Source organism: Bombina bombina, chromosome 8 (genome assembly GCF_027579735.1).
Source record: "Bombina bombina isolate aBomBom1 chromosome 8, aBomBom1.pri, whole genome shotgun sequence".
In the NCBI taxonomy this organism is placed as follows: Eukaryota; Metazoa; Chordata; class Amphibia; order Anura; family Bombinatoridae; genus Bombina; species Bombina bombina.
In genome coordinates, this window is record NC_069506.1 from 282,490,004 (window position 1) to 282,513,698 (window position 23,695).

Genomic DNA, 23,695 nt, shown 5'->3' on the forward strand with positions numbered 1-23,695 from the left:
AAGCCGTGGACTGGATACACCTTGCAAGAGAAATGGTCTATGGATAGGGTCCTCATGAGCCCCACGCATTGCAGGATTTCAGGATCCCTACACTCAGCTAACTGGGTACAATGATTCTGGTACAACTTTGTGCATAAGTAATCTTGTGTGCAAAGCTATCGCTTTCTTCTCATACATCGCAAGCAAACAGTTTGCACCAAGTGACCACAGTAATATCAATAAAATACCATGTTAGTGTCATTTTAATGGTAAACTGCATATCGTTCCCAGAAAGAGCACAGATACGGTACCGTCACATCATTTACACATATATAAAATGCCATTCACATAAAAACTGTGCATTTGTTTTAAGTCACAAAGTGATAAAGTCCAAACAACTTGTAAAGGTTTTTGTACAGAAGTCTCAAAGACAAGATAAAGCATCACATAAAAACAGGAATCGCCCATTTGTCCCAGAGCAGTGTTGTTTAGAGCTCAGTCATTTAAACACAAAGTCAGTCATTTTTCTCTTCTAAAATACATTTAGCCGCACTGTGTACAGGATGCTCTGGCACTGAATCTTTCTTTGCAGAGGACATATGGAGGGTTATTGCTGCGCATATTTAATGGAAGAGCCTAGTCTTATAGTTCTGGGCTGGCACAGATGTCCCTATCCTGGGTATAATGTCTAAATGCTATTGTAAATATGCACATAGGCATATCGTTACTTATGTCTTTAGATAGGTATGTAAATGTTAAACTAGTTGTGTGCTGTACACTCAAGCAATTGGTATTGGAGAGGTAAAATGAATGAAATTTAATATGTTCCTAGATAGATTGAACATATTGGGCAATAATACATATGCGGTGCAAGCTTCAGTGTAGCTGCTGAAACCCATGCCGTCCGTAATTTCACCTAGCACATCGGGGGAAATCACATATTTGGCGCCGGCAGTTCATAAAGTGCCGTAAGTCGGAAAAACTAGCGATGTCCAGAAATGTGTGTAAATACACATTTCTGGAGTTGCCAGTGACTTACGGCACTTTAGAAACTGCCGGCGCTTAAGAAAATAAAAATATATCAAATCTCCCTTAAAAAGTCTAACCCGACACGTAAAAATTCCAATATCCGCAATCCCCCCACATTGCAACTAATAATAAATGTATTAACCCCTAAACCAACAACCCTCCACAACGCAATATGCCTAATTAAACTATTAACCCCTAATCCGCCATTCACCCACATTGCGATCTACCTAGTAAAAGTATTAAACCCTAAATCCGCCAACATCGCAAACTACCTAATAAATTTATTAACCTCTAATCCGCCATTAACCCACATCGCAAAGTACCTATTAAAATTATTAACCCCTAATCCGCCATTAACCTACATCGCAACAAACCTTATAAATCTTTTAACCCCTAATCCGCCAAACCCACACAAAGCAATAATCCTAATAAAACTATTAATCCTTAATCCACCAACCCCCCACAACGCAAATAACTAATTTAATTACTAAGCTCCCTAAATTACCAAAAATAAAAAAGTCTAACATTACAGAAAATAATAAACAAAATTATCCAAAATAAAAAAATTAAACCTAATCCCTATGAAAATAAAAAAGCCCCCAAATCTAATGCTAAACTACCAATAGCCCCAAGTTAAACAGATCTTTTGCATTTCAAAAAAATTCTAAGTCATCCCCTAACAGTAAAACCCACCACCTACCAAACCCCCCAAAATAAATAAGCCTAACACTAAAAACCTAAGATACCCATTGCCCCTAAAGGGGCATTTATATGGGTATTGCCCTTAAAAGGGCATTCAGTTATTTTACTGCCCTTAAAAGGGCATTCAGCTCTTTTATGATTGCCCATTAAAACCCTAATCTTAAAAAAAAAAAATCCTAACTCTAACCCCTAAATAGGTACTCACCATTCCTGAAGTCTGGTGGAAAAGGTCCTGTTCCAGGCAGTGAAGTCTTCTTCCAAGCGACCGACATCTTCTTCTAAGCGGGGACCACTTCCTTCTTCATCCAGAACCAAGCCAGCGCGGAGCAGAGATGAGCGCGGAGCAGGACTGGCGACCGCTGAGCCATGGAGCGTGGAGGATCCTCTTCATACGATCACCAATAGGATTTCAGTAGCTCTCATCCTATTGGCTGATTTGAATAATCAGCCAATAGGAATGCAAGGGACCTCATATTTAAACGCGTACCTTGAATTCACTATTCAGTGTACAGCGACAATCGTACGAAGAGGATCCTCCTCACTCCCTGGCTCCGCGATCGCCAGTCCTGCTCCGCGCCGGCTTGGTCCTGGATGATGTCGGATGCTTAGAAGAAGACTTCACCGCCTGGAACAGGAACTTCTCCGCCGGACTTTAGGAACGGCGAGTACCTATTTGTGGGTTAGAGTTAGGATTTTTGTTTTTTTGCTCATACAAATGCCCCTTTAGGGGCAATGGGTAGTTTAGGATTTTTTTAGTGTTAGGTTTTTTGTTTTATTTTGGGGGGTTTGTTGGGTGGTGGGTTTGACTGTTAGAGGGGGGACTTAGTATTTTTTAAGGTAAAAAAGCTGTTTAATTTAGGGCAATGACCTACAAAAGGCCCCTTTAAGGGCTATTGGTAGTTAGGGGGTGTTTTAATTTTGAGGGGGCTTTTTTATTTTCATAGGGATTAGGTTTATTTTTTATTTTTGATAATTTGGTTTATTATTTTATGTAATGTTAGACTTATTTTTTGTAATCTTTGATTAATTTAATTTTATTTATTTTTAAATAATGTTAGCTTTTAATTTTAATTTTACTTTTTAATTTAGGTAATTGAGGTTAATTTAGGGGGTGTTAGGTTACGGGGCCCAGTAATTTAATTAGTTATTTGTGTAGTGTGGGTTTGGCGGATAAGGGGTTAATAGATTTATTAGGTTTATTGCGTTGTGTGGGTTAATGGCGGATTAGGAGTTGATAGTTTTATTAGGTTTATTGCGTTGTGGGTTAATGGCAGATTAGGGGTTAATATTTTTATTATGTTTATTGCGTTGTGGGTTAATGGCGGATTAGGGGTTAAAACATTTATTACATTTATTGCGGTGTGGGTTAATGGCGGATTAGGGGTTAATATGCTTTATTAGTTATTGCGGTGGGGGTTGGCAGTTGACAGGTAGATATATATTGCGCTTGCGTTTGGTGTTAGTTAATATTTTCAGGCAGTTACAGGAGTTACGGTGCTCACATTTTCAGCTGCACCTGCCTATGTGTGGCGAGGTGAAAATGTAGTAAAATTCTCCATTTTCACAGCGTAAGTTCTTGTGCTAAATATGTGATACCGATTTGCGACACGGTTCTATGTTAGCTTATGGGAGTAAAAATTGCGGGCGACGGGTGAAATATACGCGCCGCATTTATATGCGGCATATGTGATACCAAAACCGCATAAAAACCATAGCCGCCGGCTTTTGTGGGCGCCGCCGCATATGTAATCTTGCCCATTATTTGTGAGCAATCAGGGTATGAATTTGTTAGTAACTATTAGTCAGTTCCAATGACTCTGCATACATGGAGTACACAGAGAAGGTTTAGAATTGGATTTTATCCCATAATACTGTCCTTGGAACCAGTCAGCAGAAACATATGTGATAGAGAAGTCATTAAATATGAGCAATTTGTGAGCTAATAAGAACTACAGCTTGCGCACTGGGTGCAGAAACATCTTCTACTTGATCTATTGTAATAACATTGAATATTAATTTGCAGCCAGCACTGTCTGAGCCAACAAAGAACATCAGTTGTTTATTAAAGAGCAGCATTGTGTGTGTTTGTCTTGTTCATCCTTTATCTCAAATAAGCAAATTGCTCGATTAGACAGCAAAGACATTTTTATGTGTATGTACAGGCAGCAAAGTATAAAACAAGTTTGTACTAATGCAGGATGTAGCCTACGCTGCTGTTCTACCAATCAGACAGCCCTTGTGCTCGCTCTGTACGCCATGTCTTTACCATCTGTGGTGTCTACACTTATTCTTTAGCTGCTTTTGACTCCCAACACAGGAAACAGACAAAGAAACTAGAAGACAAGCAGATTTCTGATATAAATACATAGAGCTATGGTAATGTAGAACAGGAGAACAAGAGGGAATACAAAATCCACCATCCGTTCTTGTGTATTTATGTACCGTAGAGGGGGCCAAAACAAATGCAATTTAAGGGATTAAAAACAATGGGATAAACTGATTCCTAAATCACTGTATGCACTATTATTGCATGTATATTTTAATACAGTTCCTTTGCTCTCTGACATATACAGAAAAGCTATGTTACAGCCCAAGCAGGGTTGCCATTTCAACACTGTATAGGAAAGAAAAAACCAGCACCATCCCTATACTATGGCAGGTCTGCAATATTAAATAGCTCATTTACGTTGATAAAGGGTATGTACCATTGATTTCTTCATGGGATTCTAATTAGCCAAAGACTGGCTGTCCTCTACATAAAAATGGCTTACAATGGAGGCCTTGTCCACTCTGCCCAACTCCCACACATAAAGAAGCTGTATACAGATTAATTGTGCACCTTCTATTTGTATTCCAACATGTGCCAGGCAGCATGACCAAATAAACAACTGTATATATGGAACAAGGGTCGGATTCTCAGGGTTCAAGGTTTTGACAACTAAAAAGGAAAAAATAAACTAATGCAAGACATCTAATCCAATGGCAAAATGGGCTCTGCCCTTCAGAGAAAACTAAAACCATGGCGTGTGCAGTAACTGGAGGCCGGACAGATTCCTTTGGTTCCAGCTCAGTACCCCAGAGAGAACTTCTGTTTGGCAGGTGAGGCGTGTGGGCTGGGCAGCTTCTCAGAGGACGTGGAGCTGCTCAGAGATGACTGAAGGTAGACCGTCTTGTGAAAGAGCCTGTTGCTGAGGAAGACCACCAAAGAAAACAGCCGCAGTTGGAAATGGCTGGCAAAAAAAATTAACAAGCTTTAGCAACATCACAGAATAAGACAACAGTTTAACTAATTAAAATGGACAACACAAAATGATTGGCTGTATTTTTCAAGTGCTTTGTATCAGTTTAAATTTAGATTTGAGATATTCACCTGGATGCTAAGTTTTGGTGAGGACGAAAGAAGACAAAAAGTATATCACAGCCAACCTCTTTGCTTTCATTCACACACTATGCCAGAAATGTTATATGGAGCCTCTATTAGAAATGTGACCCACATAATGCCAATACAAGAAATCCTGAAAGGTCTTAAACAACTGGCACTATTAGAAATGTATCTACTCATTTTATATTAAAGTCAAAAGTGAGTCTGTGTACACAACAAATAGATGTAAAACACAACTGGTACTTTACTATGCTTTTCCTGGTGTCTTAGCTTCATTAGCAGCTGATGATGAACAGCGGAAAAAGGATGGAAAACAGACAGCCGCTGGGTGAGAAAGAACCCGGATTATACAGCTGCAATACAACTCCAAATCTCAAAGTCTTCTAATAGCTCAGCTTATGTCATGGCAGAAGGTTAATAACTGCTTCAATTACGCTCAGACTCTAAATATTAGGGCCATATTAAGTAAACATTTCTGTTATCTATGTAAAACAAGAACCATAAACCGTTTCCCTTCCATGATGATTACCACTGGTTAAATATTTGGTCAATATGTCATTTTCAAAGTCCCCGGAGTCCGACAATGAAAAAATGGTTAAAAGACTCCTGGTTTTCAAGTCTCCCCGATGAACGTTAGAGAGGCTGAAATAATTACAGAGGCTGAAATAAGATGATATTAAGTTTAGTTTTCCAACAGCAGAAAAGATAAACTAAGTTACAATAGGCGACGGCGCCAACTGCTTTATGACATTTACGTTACCCTTATTTTATTCAATTTTACACAACTAAATATAATTTTTAAAAATACATGTACAAATTATCCTATTTCCTCTAGATACATTATGCAAGCAATGATTTATTTAGGGGCCAGATTACGAAGGAGCGCAAACGTCTACGTGGTGAGTGATAAGGAGGTTATCATGGGTATTTGCGCTGGTATTACGAATTGAAAGCAAACAAGATCACTTGAATGATTACCACGTCCTGCATTACTAAACTACATTTACACTCATAATAACATGGTCTAAATCAAAATTATTCACATAAAAATATTTTACACAAAAGTTATGCTAGGCGCAGAGATATGAGATCTCAGGTGTTAGGAAACAAGAGGCAGGCAAATTGCTTTAACATAGACACATATATACACCTTTATTATAAAACAATAAAAAAAAAGTCACCCCACTGTGAACATACATAACGAGTACAATATAAAGCAATATGTCAAAACACTCAGCTTAAATAAAACATATATCGATAAAGATAAAAAAGCCTGTAAGTGGAGAGACAAAACAAACTGCTTGCCTGGCCAGGTCAGTAATCCCACACAGTGCAATAATTCTAAGTTTGGCTTTTTGCGCTCATTGGGTTAGAGTTTGAGCGAAAAACAGTTTACTTTCAACTCATAATACGAGTGCAAAAAACCCGAACTTCTAGCACTGTTAACGCTCGATCAGGAGCGTTAATTAATGCTCCAACAGAGCTGAGACGTTTCCTGACAAACGTGGCAGAAGAAGACTGTAAAAACATCACAATTGTAATGTGACACAAATGTATGTGGGGTTTTTTTCCAAACTGCTGCCTGGCAGATGTCAGAGATAGTAGCATCATTTTGAAATGTGCAGGATGTGGAAACCACCCATGTAGAATGTTGTCCTGAACATCGGGTAGAATCGGAAGTGAGTTCAACCTGTTACCTTCATTATACAGTGAAAATCTTAGGTTAAGACAATATCTTTCAGTAGAATTAAATTCTGAGAACATCTTCAGCAAACGTTCTGGAACTGTCCCTAAGGAGCCACTTTATCCGGATAAAAAATCCTAAAGGGCTCTCCCACTGATAGAGCATGCAACACTTGTCTTTCTGAAGTTATTGGCGACAAAACATGTTTTCATTGTTATGCAACATAAGAAATGCAGATTTCAAAGGATCAAAGAGATTTCCATTAAAGCATTTAGCACCAAAGATCTAGTCCCAGACAGGACAATGAAGTTTTAACCTCTGGTCATATAATAAAGCTTGAAAGAACTGGGATCATTATAGGATCTTGAGCCTATTTAATTCCAGAAACTGCCAAAATAGATGAAACATGCACTTTTAAAGTGGATGTAGATAAACGTTGCTAATATCCATTATGGAGAAACTGCAGCAGATGGGAAAAATGTAAAATCTTTCATTTAATTTTCTCTCCAGCTTCCAAATTGAAACCCCCAAATTTCTATGCTTTTGAAATAAACAGCTTCCTGGCCTGTAGAAAAGTGTGAATAACTGAAGGAGGAATGTTAAGTTTGCTAAACCGTGACCACTCAGGCAGCCATGACGCTATATGCAGCATGTGAGGATATGGAGGGAGGACTTAGAACTTTACTGAGAATACACAGAATCCATGACAGAAGCCAAGGAGGCAGACTCCATGTTCCCCCTTGATATTTGATGTATGAAACTGCTGTTATGTTGTCTAAAAATATCTTTACCAGATGACCTTGAAGTAGTTATTGAAAAGCCTGCAGGGCCTGACATACTCCTCTCAGACAATAAGATATTTGCTGGCAGACCAGATTCTTTCTGATTATAGACTCACTGAACATATGTCTACAGGCTGTTCCTCAGCCTTTTCTGCTGAAATCTGTAGTAACTACTATGCACTGGGGTTGAGACAGAGCAATGCTCAGACAGATTCTGGACCTGCAAGTACCATTCAGACCGGTGTTTCAGAGACATTGAAAAGGATATCTTTTGTGCCAATTATAATTCCCCTTGTCCAGTGTTTGAGAAAGTGATATTGGAATGTTCTGACATTACACTGAGCCCATCTGACCATGTGAATGGTAGATCTGAGCTTGACGATCAACTTTATCCATTACCTTGTGGTCAGTACTTTGCATTTCCAGGCCTTTAAAAGAAACAATCTTAACTGATTAATCTTTTTTGAGGAAAAAAACAATTTTCTTCTTGTGTTGAAATAGGTCCCTAGAAACACAACCTCCTGAGCTGGCTTGAGTTGGATTGTTTTCCTGCTCTGAAACAACCACTATAATAATGTTGTCCAAGTAGTGCAGAAGGAAAATCCCTTGTTTGCAGAATTTCTGTAATTAATGGCCCTAACCACTTTTGTGAAGGTCTTTGTGATACACCAAACGGAAGAGCCACAAACTGGTAATGCTGATCATCAGATACCTTTCTGTGTGGAGGAGCCACCAGAATATGGAAATGTGTGTGTCTTGCAGGTCTATGGAAACAAAAAAACCAAACCTTGTGGGATGTGTAGTTTGAGGAATTAAGAGAGCTCTTAAGTTCAGAACTGGTGTCCCAGAAACTTCTTGGAATAAAGCGCCAATCCTTTGAAAGATGAACTTCTTTGAGTGGCTTGAGCTTTTAGCATCCATATAATATAACACTACTACTTTCACCACTTCTTGCAATACTGTGGAGCTGAGACTGAGGACTTTGTTTTTTTGGAACTCCAAAAAAAGTAACCAAGTGTTACTATATCTACTGCCCCAGGAGTCTGAAAATCACACCTACTTAGGTATTACATGAAGTGAGAGAGATGAGACCCCAAAGGGATGTCCTCAGCACCCACACCATCGTGATCTACCAGAAGCATCAAGAAACCAGTCTGAAATCACGTCTGGCACTTTTGTGCCTCTAGCCCTGTAAAGCCTTCACAGATATGCGTAGCAGTTGATTTGGTGCAGCGCAAATTAACCGTCCAAGTAACCGAAAATACGCTGAGATTGCCGCACTGAGCTGACAGGGCCGGAGTAAAGATACTCAAAGTTGGTATTTTTCATGAAGAAGTTCTTAAAGGCAGTAAGCACGCAATGGAACGGTAGGATCAAAACGCGATGTTTATTGCTATAAACAGGTATATGCAAGATTGAAAATAAGTCAGTGTGCACAAATCATATAAATATATTGAAGGTATAAGTGACTTAAAAGGGACATAAAACCCACATTTTCAGATAGAACATGTTCTTTGTTTTCTTGTTATCCTTTGTTGAAAAGCAAGGATGTAAGCTTAGAAGTGTGCATGTGTCTGCAGCACTATATGGCAGCGGTTTTGCAACAATGTTATACATTAGCAAGAGCACTAGATGCAGCACTATTTCCTGGTCATGTAGTGCTTCAGACACATGCACGCTACCTACCTAGGTATCTCTTCAAAACAAAAAATATCACGAGAAGGAAGAAAATTTGATAATAGAAGCAAATTGGAAAACTTGTTTTAAATTGTATTCTCTAGCCTGAATAATGAATTAAATATTTTGGGTTTAATGTCCCTTTAAGGAGTTGCACAAAGATAGGTCATCACTTATTGGATTAGTTTCATGAAATAGTTTCTGAGTTAAAAACTCTACTGTGTATTGGAAGTGTTAAACTAAAAAGTCCCAGCAAAGAAAGTGCCCACAAAGGCCAATTCTATTGAAAGGTTCATCTGCGGGAGTGTCATCCAATAGGAAAAAAATAATAATCCTGATTAATTGGATCAAGAAATAGAACGTAGCGCAATCCTTATGCGCCTGGCGTTATCTGGAAACAAAGTATCTAGTGTTAGAAAAGTTTCAGTTCACTCTGAATTGTAACAGTTCTCCAAGTGAGCTAGTTTGCTTAACGTACCTCCGCTGCTAGTCCTCAGTGAAAGAAGTGTGTAAGCGACAGAAGCCGGAAATACGTTCCCGGTTCAGGTGAGTAAAACCTCCAGCCTCCGTCAAGGATCTTGTTGTCCTCTGTATGGGGTAAAATGCTCCGTCAGGGTGGGAATATAACCCCCTCCTCCCAGGTTCTGGGCTACCCAATGCGTCAGCAGGTGAGTCACTGGGTAGATTATAGCTGATTGGAGATATAGATAATGTGTCCAGACTTCTCAAAACGCCCTTGGGTAATAGCATGGAATTCAGCTGTATTGTGGTTTTCTCAACTGCGTTCATAAGTAATCAGTTCACAAATAAAAAAGCTGAAACCATGGGCTTGCTAAATGCTGTGTTTATTGGCTGTGCCAATTAATCTTAAAAGGTTGATAAACCAGACATCTGACGCCATTCTCACACATGTGACCAGAGGCTGCCACAGAAAACAGTTGTGAGATCTCTCTGGGTAGATGGGTAAAGGGCCACTAATAGTGATGCACCGAAATGAAAATTCCTGGACCGAAAAACCGAAATCCCGAAAATCCGGGTGATGAATTTGGCCGGAAAACCGAAACTGATACCGAAAATGTATTTTTTCAAATTAACCTATTTTTATTGTTATTTTTTTTTGCATAATTAGAATTAGAGCCAATAAAAAAGCCCACCCTTTTATTGAAAGTAACACACTAAATGCTACACAATAATTTTACCAAGAAAAAAAAAAAAAACAGGCAAACAATAATGCCATTTTTGGCCCATATGTTTCTGGCGACCAAAATTTTGGTGCATCCCTACTTAAAACAATTATAAATATCAATATACTGTATTATTCTTCATTTAGTTCTATGTAACAATCATATTTAACAGGTTTTTTTTTTTACCAATTATCCAAATAAAGTATAGTCCTAGGAAAACTCATTATATGCAGATTAGAAAGTCAAGTAATAAACTTAAACAGCAGCTCTAGGCTAGCATCAAATTTGAAACATGCTATACAATAATTTTACCGAAAATAACAGGCAAAAAAAAACGAAAAACGAAATAGCCAAAAATGCCATTTTCGGCCGAAACTTTCTGCGGCCGAAATTTCGGTGCATCCCTAGCCACTAAGTACAATATAACTGACAAATCCACAATAAAAAATACAATACAATAGCGCGTACTTTGAAATAAGCAGTAGAATATTTCCTGGAAAAGTTAATACAAATGTTCCTTCCCTTGTAGCATTTGACAGCCCATAGCAATCACAAAATGTATATACGTATATACTGTGCACTTTGGCAGATGCTCAGTAAGAGCTGAAGCCTCAGAAAGCGTACATATAACTGTATCATGTGACAGCCTTCAGGCAATTACAAAATGCATATATGTAGTATACTGTGCAATTTTGCACATGCTCAGTAGGAGCTGGAGCCTCAGAAAGCGTGCCATATAACTGTATCATGTGACAGCCTTCAGCCAATCACAAAAACAAAATGTATGCTTTCCTGATAAATGATTTTTTTTTTCCTGGCATGGAGAGTCCACGATTCCATTCAATTACTGTTGGGGAATTCAACTCCTGGCCACCAGGAAGAGGCAAAGACACACCCCTCCCACTTCCCATACTCCCAAGTCATTCAGCCAAGGGAATAAGGAAAGAGGAACACAAGGGGTAGAGGTGCCTGAAGATTATTAAAATAAAATGGTGTCTTAAAAAAATTAGATAAGGGTGGGTCGTGGACTCTTCATGCCAGGAAATAAAATAATTTATCAGGTAAACATAAATTTTGTTTTCTTTCCAATGGCATGGAGAGTCCACAATTCCACTCAATTACTGTTGAGAAACCAATACCCAAGCCAGAAAGGACACAGAATGGACAGGGAAGGAGAACTAAAGGCAGGCGGACCTAAACTGAAGGCACCCACCACTTGAAGCACATTTCTCCCAAAATAAGTCTCAGCTGAGGCACAAACATCAAACTTTTAACATTTTGTAAAATTTTGAAAAAGGTATGCAAAAAGGACCAAGTAGCCGCATTACAGATTTGTTCCATGGAAGCTTTGTTCTTAAAAGCCCAGGAAGAAGAAACAGCACGGGTAGAGTGAGCCGTAATCCCTCCTCAGGAGGGCTGCTGTTCAGCCTGTTTCATATGCCAAACGAATGACACTCCTCAGCCAAAAGGAAAGAGTAGTTGCAGTGGCCCTTAGGCCCTTGCACCCTACCGTAATACATTAAAAAACAATGAAGAAGATTGTCTAAGCTCCCTGGTAGCCTGGATTTAGAACTTTAGAGCAAAAACCACATCCAGGTTGTGAAGCAAACCTTCCTTTTGAGAAGAAGGATTAGGACAGAAGGATGGAACTACAATCTCCTGATTAATATTGCGGTCAGTACTGACAACAGCCTTATCCGCATGGAAAATAAGATAAGGAGGGTCACACTGCAAGGCCGACAATTCTGAAACTCTACAAGAAGAAGAAATAGCAAACAAACACAAAACTTTCCAAGATAAAAGTTTAATATCAACAGAATGCATAGGCTCAACCAGAGTCTGCTGCAGAATACGAAGAAGTAGATTAAGGCTCCAGGGAGGAGCAACAGGCTTAAACACAGGCCTGATTCTAACCAGGACCTGAACAAAAGACTAAAAGGGCAGAGATCTGTCCTTTTAAAGTACTAGCAGACAAACCATTTTCCAAAATCTCTTGGAGAAACAAAAGAATTCGAGGAACTCGTCCCTTGTGCCAAGGACAACCTTGAGACTCGCACCAAGAGAGATATGTGAGCCAGACCTTATAATACATCCGGCGAGTCACTGGCTGAAAAACCTCTCAGACAGGACTAAGAGTTAAATCTCCACGCAGTCAGCCTCAGAGAATCTAGATTTTGATTAAGGAATGGACCTTGAAGTAGTAGGTCCTTCCTCAGCGGCAACCTCCACGGAGGGAAGGACGACATCTTCACCAGATCCGCAAACCAAGTCCTGCACGGCCAAGCTGGAGCAATTAGGATCACTGAGGTCCACTCCTGCTTGATGCAGGCTATGACCCTGGGAAGAAGGGCAAGCAGAGAGAACAGATATATCAAACTGAACTCCCACGGAACTGCTAGTGCATCCACCAGCACTGCCTGAGGGTCCCTCGATCTGGACCTGTATCTGGGCAGCTTGGTATTGAGGCGAGATGCCGTGGATGAAGAGCCCACTCCCCTGGATGGAACGCCTGTCTGCTCAGATAGTCTGCTTCTCAGTTGTCCACTCTTAAGGATATGAATGGCCAAAATATGAAATTTAAGAGACTCACTGAAGGATGCCAGAGACTTCCTTCATCGCCAGGAAACTCCTTGTTCCTTTCTGATGATTGATGTAAGCCACAGAAGTTATGTTGTCTGATTGGAATCTGTGAAATCAGACAGAACTCAGTTGAGGCAACATCCCAGAGCATCGTAGAATGTTCTCAGCTCCAGAATGTTGAGGACCGATTTCTTTGGCAGCCAGGATCCCTGAGGTCTTAAGGAACCCAAAACAGCTCCCCAGCCTGAGAGGCTGGCATCTGTAGTCACAATATCCCACAATGGTCTCAAAAAGCACATGCCTTGGGACACATGATCCTGACAGAGCCACCAAGAGAGAGATTCTCTTGTGTGGTTGTTTAGGACGATTCGCTGAGACAGATCTGAAAGATCGCCATTCCAGTGTCTGCGCATACATAGTTGGAGAGGTCTCAGATGGAAGCGAGCAAAAAGGAATAATGTCCATGAACCCATCATGAGGCCAATTACTTCCATAAACTGCGCCACTCAAGGGCGTGCCGAGGACTGAAGGGAGAGACAGGCAGAGAGAAGTCTGGACTCAAATCTGTCAGGAAGATCTTCATAGAGACGGAATCTATGATTGTCCCCAAAAAACAGACCCTGTTATTGGGAATCAGGGAACTCTTGTCCAGGATTATCTTCTACCCGTAAGAGCAAAGAAGAAACAACAGAGAGTCCGTGTGAGATTTTTGCCAAATGAAAAGATGAATCCTGAACCAAGATATTGTCAAGGTACGGGCCACAGCGATTCCCTGAGACCTGGCAACCACTAAAAGAGCCCCCAGTACCTTTGTAAAGATTCTGGGAGCTGTAGCTATACCAAAGGGAAGGGCTACAAATTGAAAGTGTTTGTCTAGAAAGGCAAACCCCAGGAATTGAAAGAATTTTAGATCCAGAATAGGACGGGAGGTTCTCTCCTTCTTGGGAACTTGAAAAGTTTTGAATAAAACCCTAATCCCTGTTCTGCAGGAGGGACCAGGGTGATCACTTCCAAGGAAAAGAGGTCCTTAACACAATTTAAGAGTCCTTGATATGAGAAATCTGCCCTTTGGGGGGCACAATTTAAAACTATCTTGTATCCTTGGGAGACAATGTCCACTGCCCAAGGATATGGGACATTGCGAACCCAAGCACCCCAGAAAGATAGTCTGCTTCCCTACTGACCCAATCCCGGATCGGGGGCCACCCCTTCAAGCTGTCTTATTCTCAGTGAAAGGTCTTTTGGACTGTTTGTTTTTGTTCCAAGCCTGGTTAGGCTTCCAGGAACTCTTGGGCTGATCTGATTTATTGGAGACCGAGGATTTCTGTCCCTTCTAGTTGCAAAAGGAATGAAGATTAGAAGACTGATGACGCTTTGATCTAGTCTTCTTATCCTGTGGAAGGATGGCCCCTTTTTTTCTCCAGTAACCGTAGAGATAATTGAATCAAGACCAGGACTAAATAAAGACTTCCCCCTTAAAAGGTAAGGAAAGAAGCCTTGATTTAGAAACCATATCCGTTGACCAGGACTTTAGCCACAAGGCTCTGCGCGATATAACTGCCAGACCTGAGGACTTGCACTCAGATGGACAATTTGCATATTAGCATCACAAATAATGGAATTGTCTATCTGTAAAAGTCTTAATCCGATCCTGAATCTCCACCAAGGTAGTCTCCTGCAAAATCAGCTCAGATAAGGAGTTACACCAATACATGGCAGCTCCAGCTACTGCTGCTATACCCGCAACCGGCTGCCATAGCAGACTAAGATGCTGGAAGATTTTCCTTCCCTCCAACTTCCGATCCATGGGGTCCTTAAATGAAGTACTATCCTCTAAAGGTATAGTAGTTCTCTTGGCAAGGGTGGAGATAGCTCTGTCCACCTTAGGAATTGTATTTCATAACTCCAATATATAGAGTCAGAAACTTGAAACATCTTTTTTAAATATAGGAGTTGGAGAAAAAAGAATCCCCAGTCTTTCCCATTCCTTAGAGACGATGTCTGATATGCAAGCCGGGACTGGAAAAATGTCCACAGTCTTATGCCTGACATCATAAACTCTGTCCAACTTAGGGATTTTAGGAGTTTCAGATGGTTTGGGCTCCAGGATATCCAAGGTAGCTAGCACCTCCTTAAGTAATAAGGGAGGGTGTTCCAGCTTAAACCTAAAATTAACTTCCTCTGATTCTACTGGACTGTCTGAAGCAGAGTCAGAATCAGAGATTTTACCTTCAGAGGCAGCTGAGGAATGGTCATCCTCAGATATATGAGATAAACTGACTAAAGCAGCCTTGGTGAGACGAGATTCCTGATTCAAAGGAAACCTGTTTTGTCTTTCTTCCTCTTACGTGCAATAGGTAAGGAACTCAGCACAGCAGAAAAAGTATCCTGGTAAAAAAGAAACAGACTGAGCTGAGCCACAGGGCACTGCCGGTGCAACTACTAGGGAAGGGAACTGAGGAGAAAGTTGAGGCATGTCAAGGACAACAGAGTGCTGAGAGGTAGGAAATTTTTTTACTTTTATTTTCTAAATTGCCTTTTATAGTTTTGAGGTAGAAGGCATTGAGGGGTTAACTATTCCTGACAAGGATGTCAGAGATTTATTTCCCTGGGGTCTGGCTTGCAAGATAGAAGACAAACATATGGAACAAGGTTGTGCAGGAGGGAAAACCGTTTGCTCTTCCCAGTAAAGGCATTTATTTGCAATAAATAAGGTTGAATCTTAAAAATTGTTCATACTGTCCTTCTCCACCATGAGAAAACAGCTAACCCAACAGTAACAAAGGAAAAAAAAAAAAAAAAAAAAAGATCCCTTTTAAGTTCTTTTATTTCCTTATCAAATAAAATACCTAACGGTTGCAAAAGTCTAGTAAGTCCCATCTTCTCAGTGTCCTATAAAATAATTAAAAAGGCACTTACCCTCCAGGGTCACTGCTGTGTAGCAGACACAGCACTTTCAGGTCTGACAGCTTCATCCAGACTTCTGACAGGGACTGAAGTAGAAGGAAAGCAGAGTAACTAACCCTGGTTGCCAGAAGGGGGTGTTAGCACAGATTGCTGGAGGAGGACAGAGAAATTCCCTGTGACATCCATCAGCTAACAGCTACCAAAACTCTTAGTAAAGAGATTTACATGGACACAGCATTAACCCCAGTCCAATCTTGAAGGGAAAATACCATTAAAGGACTTAGATTCATCTTTATTCAGAGCACTATATTCGCTTCCTCCTGGTTACAGAGGCAAAGAATGACTGGGGAGTATGGGAAGTGAGAGGGATACTTACGCTTTGCTGGGGTGACTTTGCCTCCTCCTGGTGGCCAGACGTTTAATTTCCCAACAATGATTGAATTGAATCGTGAACTCTCCATGCAATTGGAAAGAAATGCATATATGTATATACTGTGCACTTTTCCACATGCTCAGTAAGAGCTGATGTTTCAGAAAGTCAGCGTTTAAAAAATAAGTGCACATTTTGATAATTAAAGTATATTGGAAAGTTGTTTTTTGAAATTTCTCCTCTATCTTAACCAATTAACTTAACTTAATTGTGATATTAGTGGCCCTTATAGTTAAGTGATATATCTGACTTTGGTCTGCTGACGTGTTAATGGGGCTATACTGCTGTATATAGTGCACCACCCTCTGGTAGAGATTGCTCACAACTCCCTCACCTCACTGAGCTCCCATAAATTGCTCCTAATAAATCTGCCCCTTTAACCTCAGTGCCCTTTATGTCAAACATACTCTCTGCATGTATGACTTTGTATTAATGTTTTTACTCACCAGAGTGTATGTTATTTACTGCACTTGGCAGCATCGCTATGGTGACATATCGGCCATCCTAAACAATTTATTAAATATGTAACATACTGAGAGAGTCAGACTATATTTTTGTGGTTTTATTTCCTTGATTTTTTCAAGCTCTCATAAACATCTATATGAAAACTTTAACACAATTTATTAATTCAGTAATTGTGTGACATCACAGCTGCTGAATTAAACAGTTCGAAAATGTGAATTTGATCAATTTGAAGCTATTTAAATACATTGCAAGCAAAATGGAGGACTGAAATTTAAGTATTGGGAATCCTGAAATCTATATTATTTTGTTAGTTATGCTCTACAAAAAGCTGGTCAGCAATTTAAAAACAAAACTGACAGGTAAGTAGAATTGCAGGACTTAGAGTCAGCAAATTACTTGCCAGACGCTGAGTTATTATTCTGCAATCAGCACAGTACTCAGTGGCAGGAGCAAATATATTACCTGATGATATAAGATGACTGCATGGCTGTCAGAAACGCAAGAGGCAAACCGAACCCAAAGTAATACGGCCAGTTCCTTTCAATGTTAGACAGTCGCTGATGCATCTCAATTCCTAAGAGGAAGAACAGTCACAATCTCATATCACTAATCACTGTAGCCATGAGTAGTATATGCACAGTTTAGCATGACAGAAAATCACATATATTGCCAACATGATACAGACAGATTCCAACAACAACGATGATACAAATGTACTGAATATTTGCTGCTACTTGTTTTGTTTACTGTGGTTTCCCATAAAGTACAATATATACGTTTGAGATATAATATTCAGCAATTAAGTCTGTCTCAACTAAAAATGGAACCAGACGTGACAGCAGCTCATATCCTGTTGTACAAGCAAACAGACATGACGTGACATCAGCTCACATCCTGTAGTACAAGCAGACAGATATAACAACAGCTCACGTCCTGTAGTACAAGCAGACAGATATAACAACAGCTCACGTCCTGTAGTACAAGCAGACAGATATAACAACAGCTCACGTCCTGTAGTACAAGCAGACAGATATAACAGCAGCTCACGTCCTGTTGTACAAGCAGACAGATATAACAGCAGCTCACGTCCTGTCGTACAAGCAGACAGATATAAAAACAGCTCACGTCCTGTCGTACAAGCAGACAGATATAAAAACAGCTCATATCCTGTTGTACAAGCAAACAGACATGACGTGACATCAGCTCACGTCCTGTTGTACAAGCAGACATATATAACAGCAGCTCATATCCTGTAGTACAAGCAGACAGATATAAAAACAGCTCATATCCTGTTGTACAAGCAGACAGATATAAAAACAGCTCATATCCTGTAGTACAAGCAGACAGATATAAAAACAGCTCATATCCTGTTGTACAAGCAGACAGATATAACAACAGCTCACGTCCTGTAGTACAAGCAAACAGACATGACATCAGCTCACGTCCTGTAGTACAAGCAGACAGATATAACAGCAGCTCACGTCCTGTTGTACAAGCAGACAGATATAACAACAACTCACGTCCTGTTGTACAAGCAGACAGATATAACAACAGCTCACGTCCTGTAGTACAAGCAGACAGATATAACATCAGCTCACGTCCTGTAGTACAAGCAGACAGATATAACAGCAGCTCATATCCTGTTGTACAAGCAAACAGACATGACGTGACATCAGCTCACGTCCTGTAGTACAAGCAGACAGATATAACAACAGCTCACGTCCTGTTGTACAAGCAGACAGATATAACAGCAGCTCACGTCCTGTAGTACAAGCAGACAGATATAACAACAGCTCACGTCCTGTTGTACAAGCAGACAGATATAACAGCAGCTCACGTCCTGTAGTACAAGCAGACAGATATAACAACAGCTCACGTCCTGTTGTACAAGCAGACAGATATAACAGCAGCTCACGTCCTGTTGTACAAGCAGACAGATATAACAGCAGCTCACGTCCTGTTGTACAAGCAGACAGATATAACAGCAGCTCACGTCCTGTTGTACAAGCAGACAGATATAACAGCAGCTCATGTCCTGTAGTACAAGCAGACAGACATGACATCAGCTCACATCCTGTTGTACAAGCAGACAGACGTGACATCAGCTCACATCCTGTTGTACAAGCAGACAGACATGACATCAGCTCACATCCTGTTGTACAAGCAGACAGACATTACATCAGCTCACATCCTGTTGTACAAGCAGACAGACTGGCATTATAGCAGCTCACATCCTGTTGTACAAGCAGACAGACAGACATGACATCAGCTCACATCCTGTTGTACAAGCAGACAGACAGACATGACATCGGCTCACATCCTGTTGTACAAGCAGACAGACAGACAAGACATCAGCTCACGTCCTGTAGTACAAGCAGACAGATATAACAACAGCTCACGTCCTGTAGTACAAGCAGACAGATATAACAGCAGCTCACGTCCTGTAGTACAAGCAGACAGATATAACAGCAGCTCACGTCCTGTAGTACAAGCAGACAGATATAACAACAGCTCACGTCCTGTAGTACAAGCAGACAGATATAAAAACAGCTCATATCCTGTAGTACAAGCAGACAGATATAAAAACAGCTCACGTCCTGTAGTACAAGCAGACAGACTGGCATTATAGCAGCTCACATCCTGTTGTACAAGCAGACAGATATAACAACAGCTCACGTCCTGTAGTACAAGCAGACAGATATAACAACAGCTCACATCCTGTTGTACAAGCAGACAGATATAACAGCAGCTCACGTCCTGTAGTACAAGCAGACAGATATAACAGCAGCTCACGTCCTGTTGTACAAGCAGACAGATATAACAGCAGCTCACGTCCTGTAGTACAAGCAGACAGATATAACAGCAGCTCACGTCCTGTTGTACAAGCAGACAGATATAACAACAGCTCACGTCCTGTAGTACAAGCAGACAGATATAACAACAGCTCACGTCCTGTAGTACAAGCAGACAGATATAACAACAGCTCACGTCCTGTAGTACAAGCAGACAGACTGGCATTATAGCAGCTCACATCCTGTTGTACAAGCAGACAGATATAACAGCAGCTCACATCCTGTTGTACAAGCAGACAGATATAACAACAGCTCACATCCTGTAGTACAAGCAGACAGATATAACAACAGCTCACGTCCTGTAGTACAAGCAGACAGATATAACAACAGCTCACGTCCTGTAGTACAAGCAGAGAGATATAACAGCAGCTCACGTCCTGTAGTACAAGCAGACAGATATAACAGCAGCTCATGTCCTGTAGTACAAGCAGAGAGATATAACAGCAGCTCACGTCCTGTAGTACAAGCAGACAGATATAACAGCAGCTCACGTCCTGTAGTAAAAGCAGACAGATATAAAAACAGCTCACGTCCTGTAGTACAAGCAGACAGATATAACAGCAGCTCACGTCCTGTTGTACAAGCAGACAGACATGACATCAGCTCACATCCTGTTGTACAAGCAGACAGATATAACAACAGCTCACGTCCTGTTGTACAAGCAGACAGATATAACAGCAGCTCACGTCCTGTTGTACAAGCAGACAGATATAACAACAGCTCACGTCCTGTAGTACAAGCAGACAGATATAACAGCAGCTCACGTCCTGTAGTACAAGCAGACAGATATAACAGCAGCTCACGTCCTGTAGTACAAGCAGACAGATATAACAGCAGCTCACGTCCTGTTGTACAAGCAGACAAATATAACAGCAGCTCACGTCCTGTTGTACAAGCAGACAGATATAACAGCAGCTCACGTCCTGTAGTACAAGCAGACAGATATAACAGCAGCTCACGTCCTGTTGTACAAGCAGACAGATATAACAACAGCTCACATCCTGTAGTACAAGCAGACAGATATAGCAACAGCTCACATCCTGTAGTACAAGCAGACAGATATAACATCAGCTCACATCCTGTAGTACAAGCAGACAGATATAACAACAGCTCACATCCTGTAGTACAAGCAGACAGATATAACAACAGCTCACATCCTGTAGTACAAGCAGACAGATATAACAGCAGCTCACGTCCTGTAGTACAAGCAGACAGATATAACAACAGCTCACGTCCTGTAGTACAAGCAGACAGATATAACAGCAGCTCACGTCCTGTTGTACAAGCAGACAGACTGGCATTATAGCAGCTCACATCCTGTTGTACAAGCAGACAGATATAAAAACAGCTCATATCCTGTTGTACAAGCAAACAGACATGACGTGACATCAGCTCACGTCCTGTAGTACAAGCAGACAGATATAACATCAGCTCACGTCCTGTAGTACAAGCAGACAGATATAACAACAGCTCAAGTCCTGTAGTACAAGCAGACAGATATAACAGCAGCTCACGTCCTGTTGTACAAGCAGACAGATATAACAACAGCTCACGTCCTGTAGTACAAGCAGACAGATATAACAGCAGCTCACGTCCTGTTGTACAAGCAGACACATATAACAGCAGCTCACGTCCTGTTGTACAAGCAGACAGATAATAACAGCAGCTCACGTCCTGTAGTACAAGCAGACAGATATAACAGCAGCTCACGTCCTGTTGTACAAGCAGACAGATATAACAACAGCTCACGTCCTGTAGTACAAGCAGACAGATATAACAGCAGCTCACGTCCTGTAGTACAAGCAGACAGATATAACAACAGCTCACGTCCTGTTGTACAAGCAGACAGACATGACGTGACATCAGCTCACGTCCTGTTGTACAAGCAGACAGATATAACAGCAGCTCACGTCCTGTAGTACAAGCAGACAGATATAACAACAGCTCACGTCCTGTAGTACAAGCAGACAGATATAACAACAGCTCACATCCTGTTGTACAAGCAGACAGATATAACAGCAGCTCACGTCCTGTAGTACAAGCAGACAGATATAACAACAGCTCACATCCTGTAGTACAAGCAGACAGATATAACAGCAGCTCACGTCCTGTAGTACAAGCAGATATAACAACAGCTCACGTCCTGTAGTACAAGCAGAGAGATATAACAGCAGCTCACGTCCTGTAGTAAAAGCAGACAGATATAACAGCAGCTCACGTCCTGTAGTACAAGCAGAGAGATATAACAACAGCTCACGTCCTGTAGTACAAGCAGAGAGATATAACAACAGCTCACGTCCTGTAGTACAAGCAGACAGATATAACAGCAGCTCACGTCCTGTAGTACAAGCAGACAGATATAACAACAGCTCACGTCCTGTTGTACAAGCAGACAGACATGACGTGACATCAGCTCACATCCTGTTGTACAAGCAGACAGATATAACAACAGCTCACGTCCTGTAGTACAAGCAGACAGATATAACAACAGCTCACATCCTGTTGTACAAGCAGACAGATATAACAACAGCTCACGTCCTGTAGTACAAGCAGACAGATATAACAACAGCTCACGTCCTGTAGTACAAGCAGACAGATATAACAGCAGCTCACGTCCTGTTGTACAAGCAGACAGATATAACAGCAGCTCACGTCCTGTAGTACAAGCAGACAGATATAACAACAGCTCACGTCCTGTTGTACAAGCAGACAGATATAACAGCAGCTCACGTCCTGTTGTACAAGCAGACAGATATAACAACAGCTCACATCCTGTTGTACAAGCAGACAGATATAACAGCAGCTCACGTCCTGTAGTACAAGCAGACAGATATAACAGCAGCTCACGTCCTGTTGTACAAGCAGACAGATATAACAACAGCTCACGTCCTGTAGTACAAGCAGACAGATATAACAGCAGCTCATATCCTGTTGTACAAGCAAACAGACATGACGTGACATCAGCTCACGTCCTGTAGTACAAGCAGACAGATATAACAACAGCTCACATCCTGTTGTACAAGCAGACAGATATAACAGCAGCTCACGTCCTGTAGTACAAGCAGACAGATATAACAGCAGCTCACGTCCTGTAGTACAAGCAGACAGATATAACAGCAGCTCACGTCCTGTAGTACAAGCAGACAGATATAACAACAGCTCACGTCCTGTAGTACAAGCAGACAGATATAACAACAGCTCACGTCCTGTTGTACAAGCAGACAAATATAACAGCAGCTCACGTCCTGTTGTACAAGCAGACAGATATAACAACAGCTCACGTCCTGTAGTACAAGCAGACAGATATAACAACAGCTCACGTCCTGTAGTACAAGCAGACAGATATAACAGCAGCTCATGTCCTGTAGTACAAGCACACAGATATAACAGCAGCTCACGTCCTGTAGTACAAGCAGACAGACATGACATCAGCTCACGTCCTGTTGTACAAGCAGACAGACTGGCATTATAGCAGCTCACGTCCTGTTGTACAAGCAGACAGACTGGCATTATAGCAGCTCACATCCTGTTGTACAAGCAGACAGACTGACATGACATCAGCTCACATCCTGTTGTACAAGCAGACAGACTGACATGACATCAGCTCACATCCTGTTGTACAACCAGACAGACATGACAGCAGCTCACATCCTGTTGTACAAGCAGACAGACTGACATGACATCAGCTCACATCCTGTTGTACAAGCAGACAGACTGACATGACATCAGCTCACATCCTGTTGTACAAGCAGACAGACATGACAGCAGCTCACATCCTGTTGTACAAGCAGACAGACTGACATGACATCAGCTCACATCCTGTTGTACAAGCAGACAGACATGACAGCAGCTCACATCCTGTTGTACAAGCAGACAGACATGACATCAGCTCACATCCTGTTGTACAAGCAGACAGACATGAGATCAGCTCACATCCTGTTGTACAAGCAGACAGACATTACATCAGCTCACATCCTGTTGTACAAGCAGACAGATATACCAGCAGCTCACATCCTGTTGTACAAGCAGACAGACAGACGTG

At 41.2% G+C, this 23,695-nt stretch overlaps 1 protein-coding gene across 1 annotated transcript in view; it reads right to left on the reverse strand.

The window, feature by feature from the left end:
• Window positions 1–224: 224 nt before the first annotated feature.
• The window catches only part of LOC128639185 (etoposide-induced protein 2.4 homolog), an 86,153-nt gene continuing 62,682 nt past the window's right edge, over window positions 225–23,695 (reverse strand). The window contains 4 exon segments of the mRNA XM_053691412.1: window positions 225–4,940; window positions 5,341–5,372; window positions 5,374–5,416; window positions 17,264–17,375. Of these exon segments, the coding sequence (XP_053547387.1) occupies window positions 4,778–4,940; window positions 5,341–5,372; window positions 5,374–5,416; window positions 17,264–17,375 (350 nt within the window). The 3' untranslated portion in view covers window positions 225–4,777.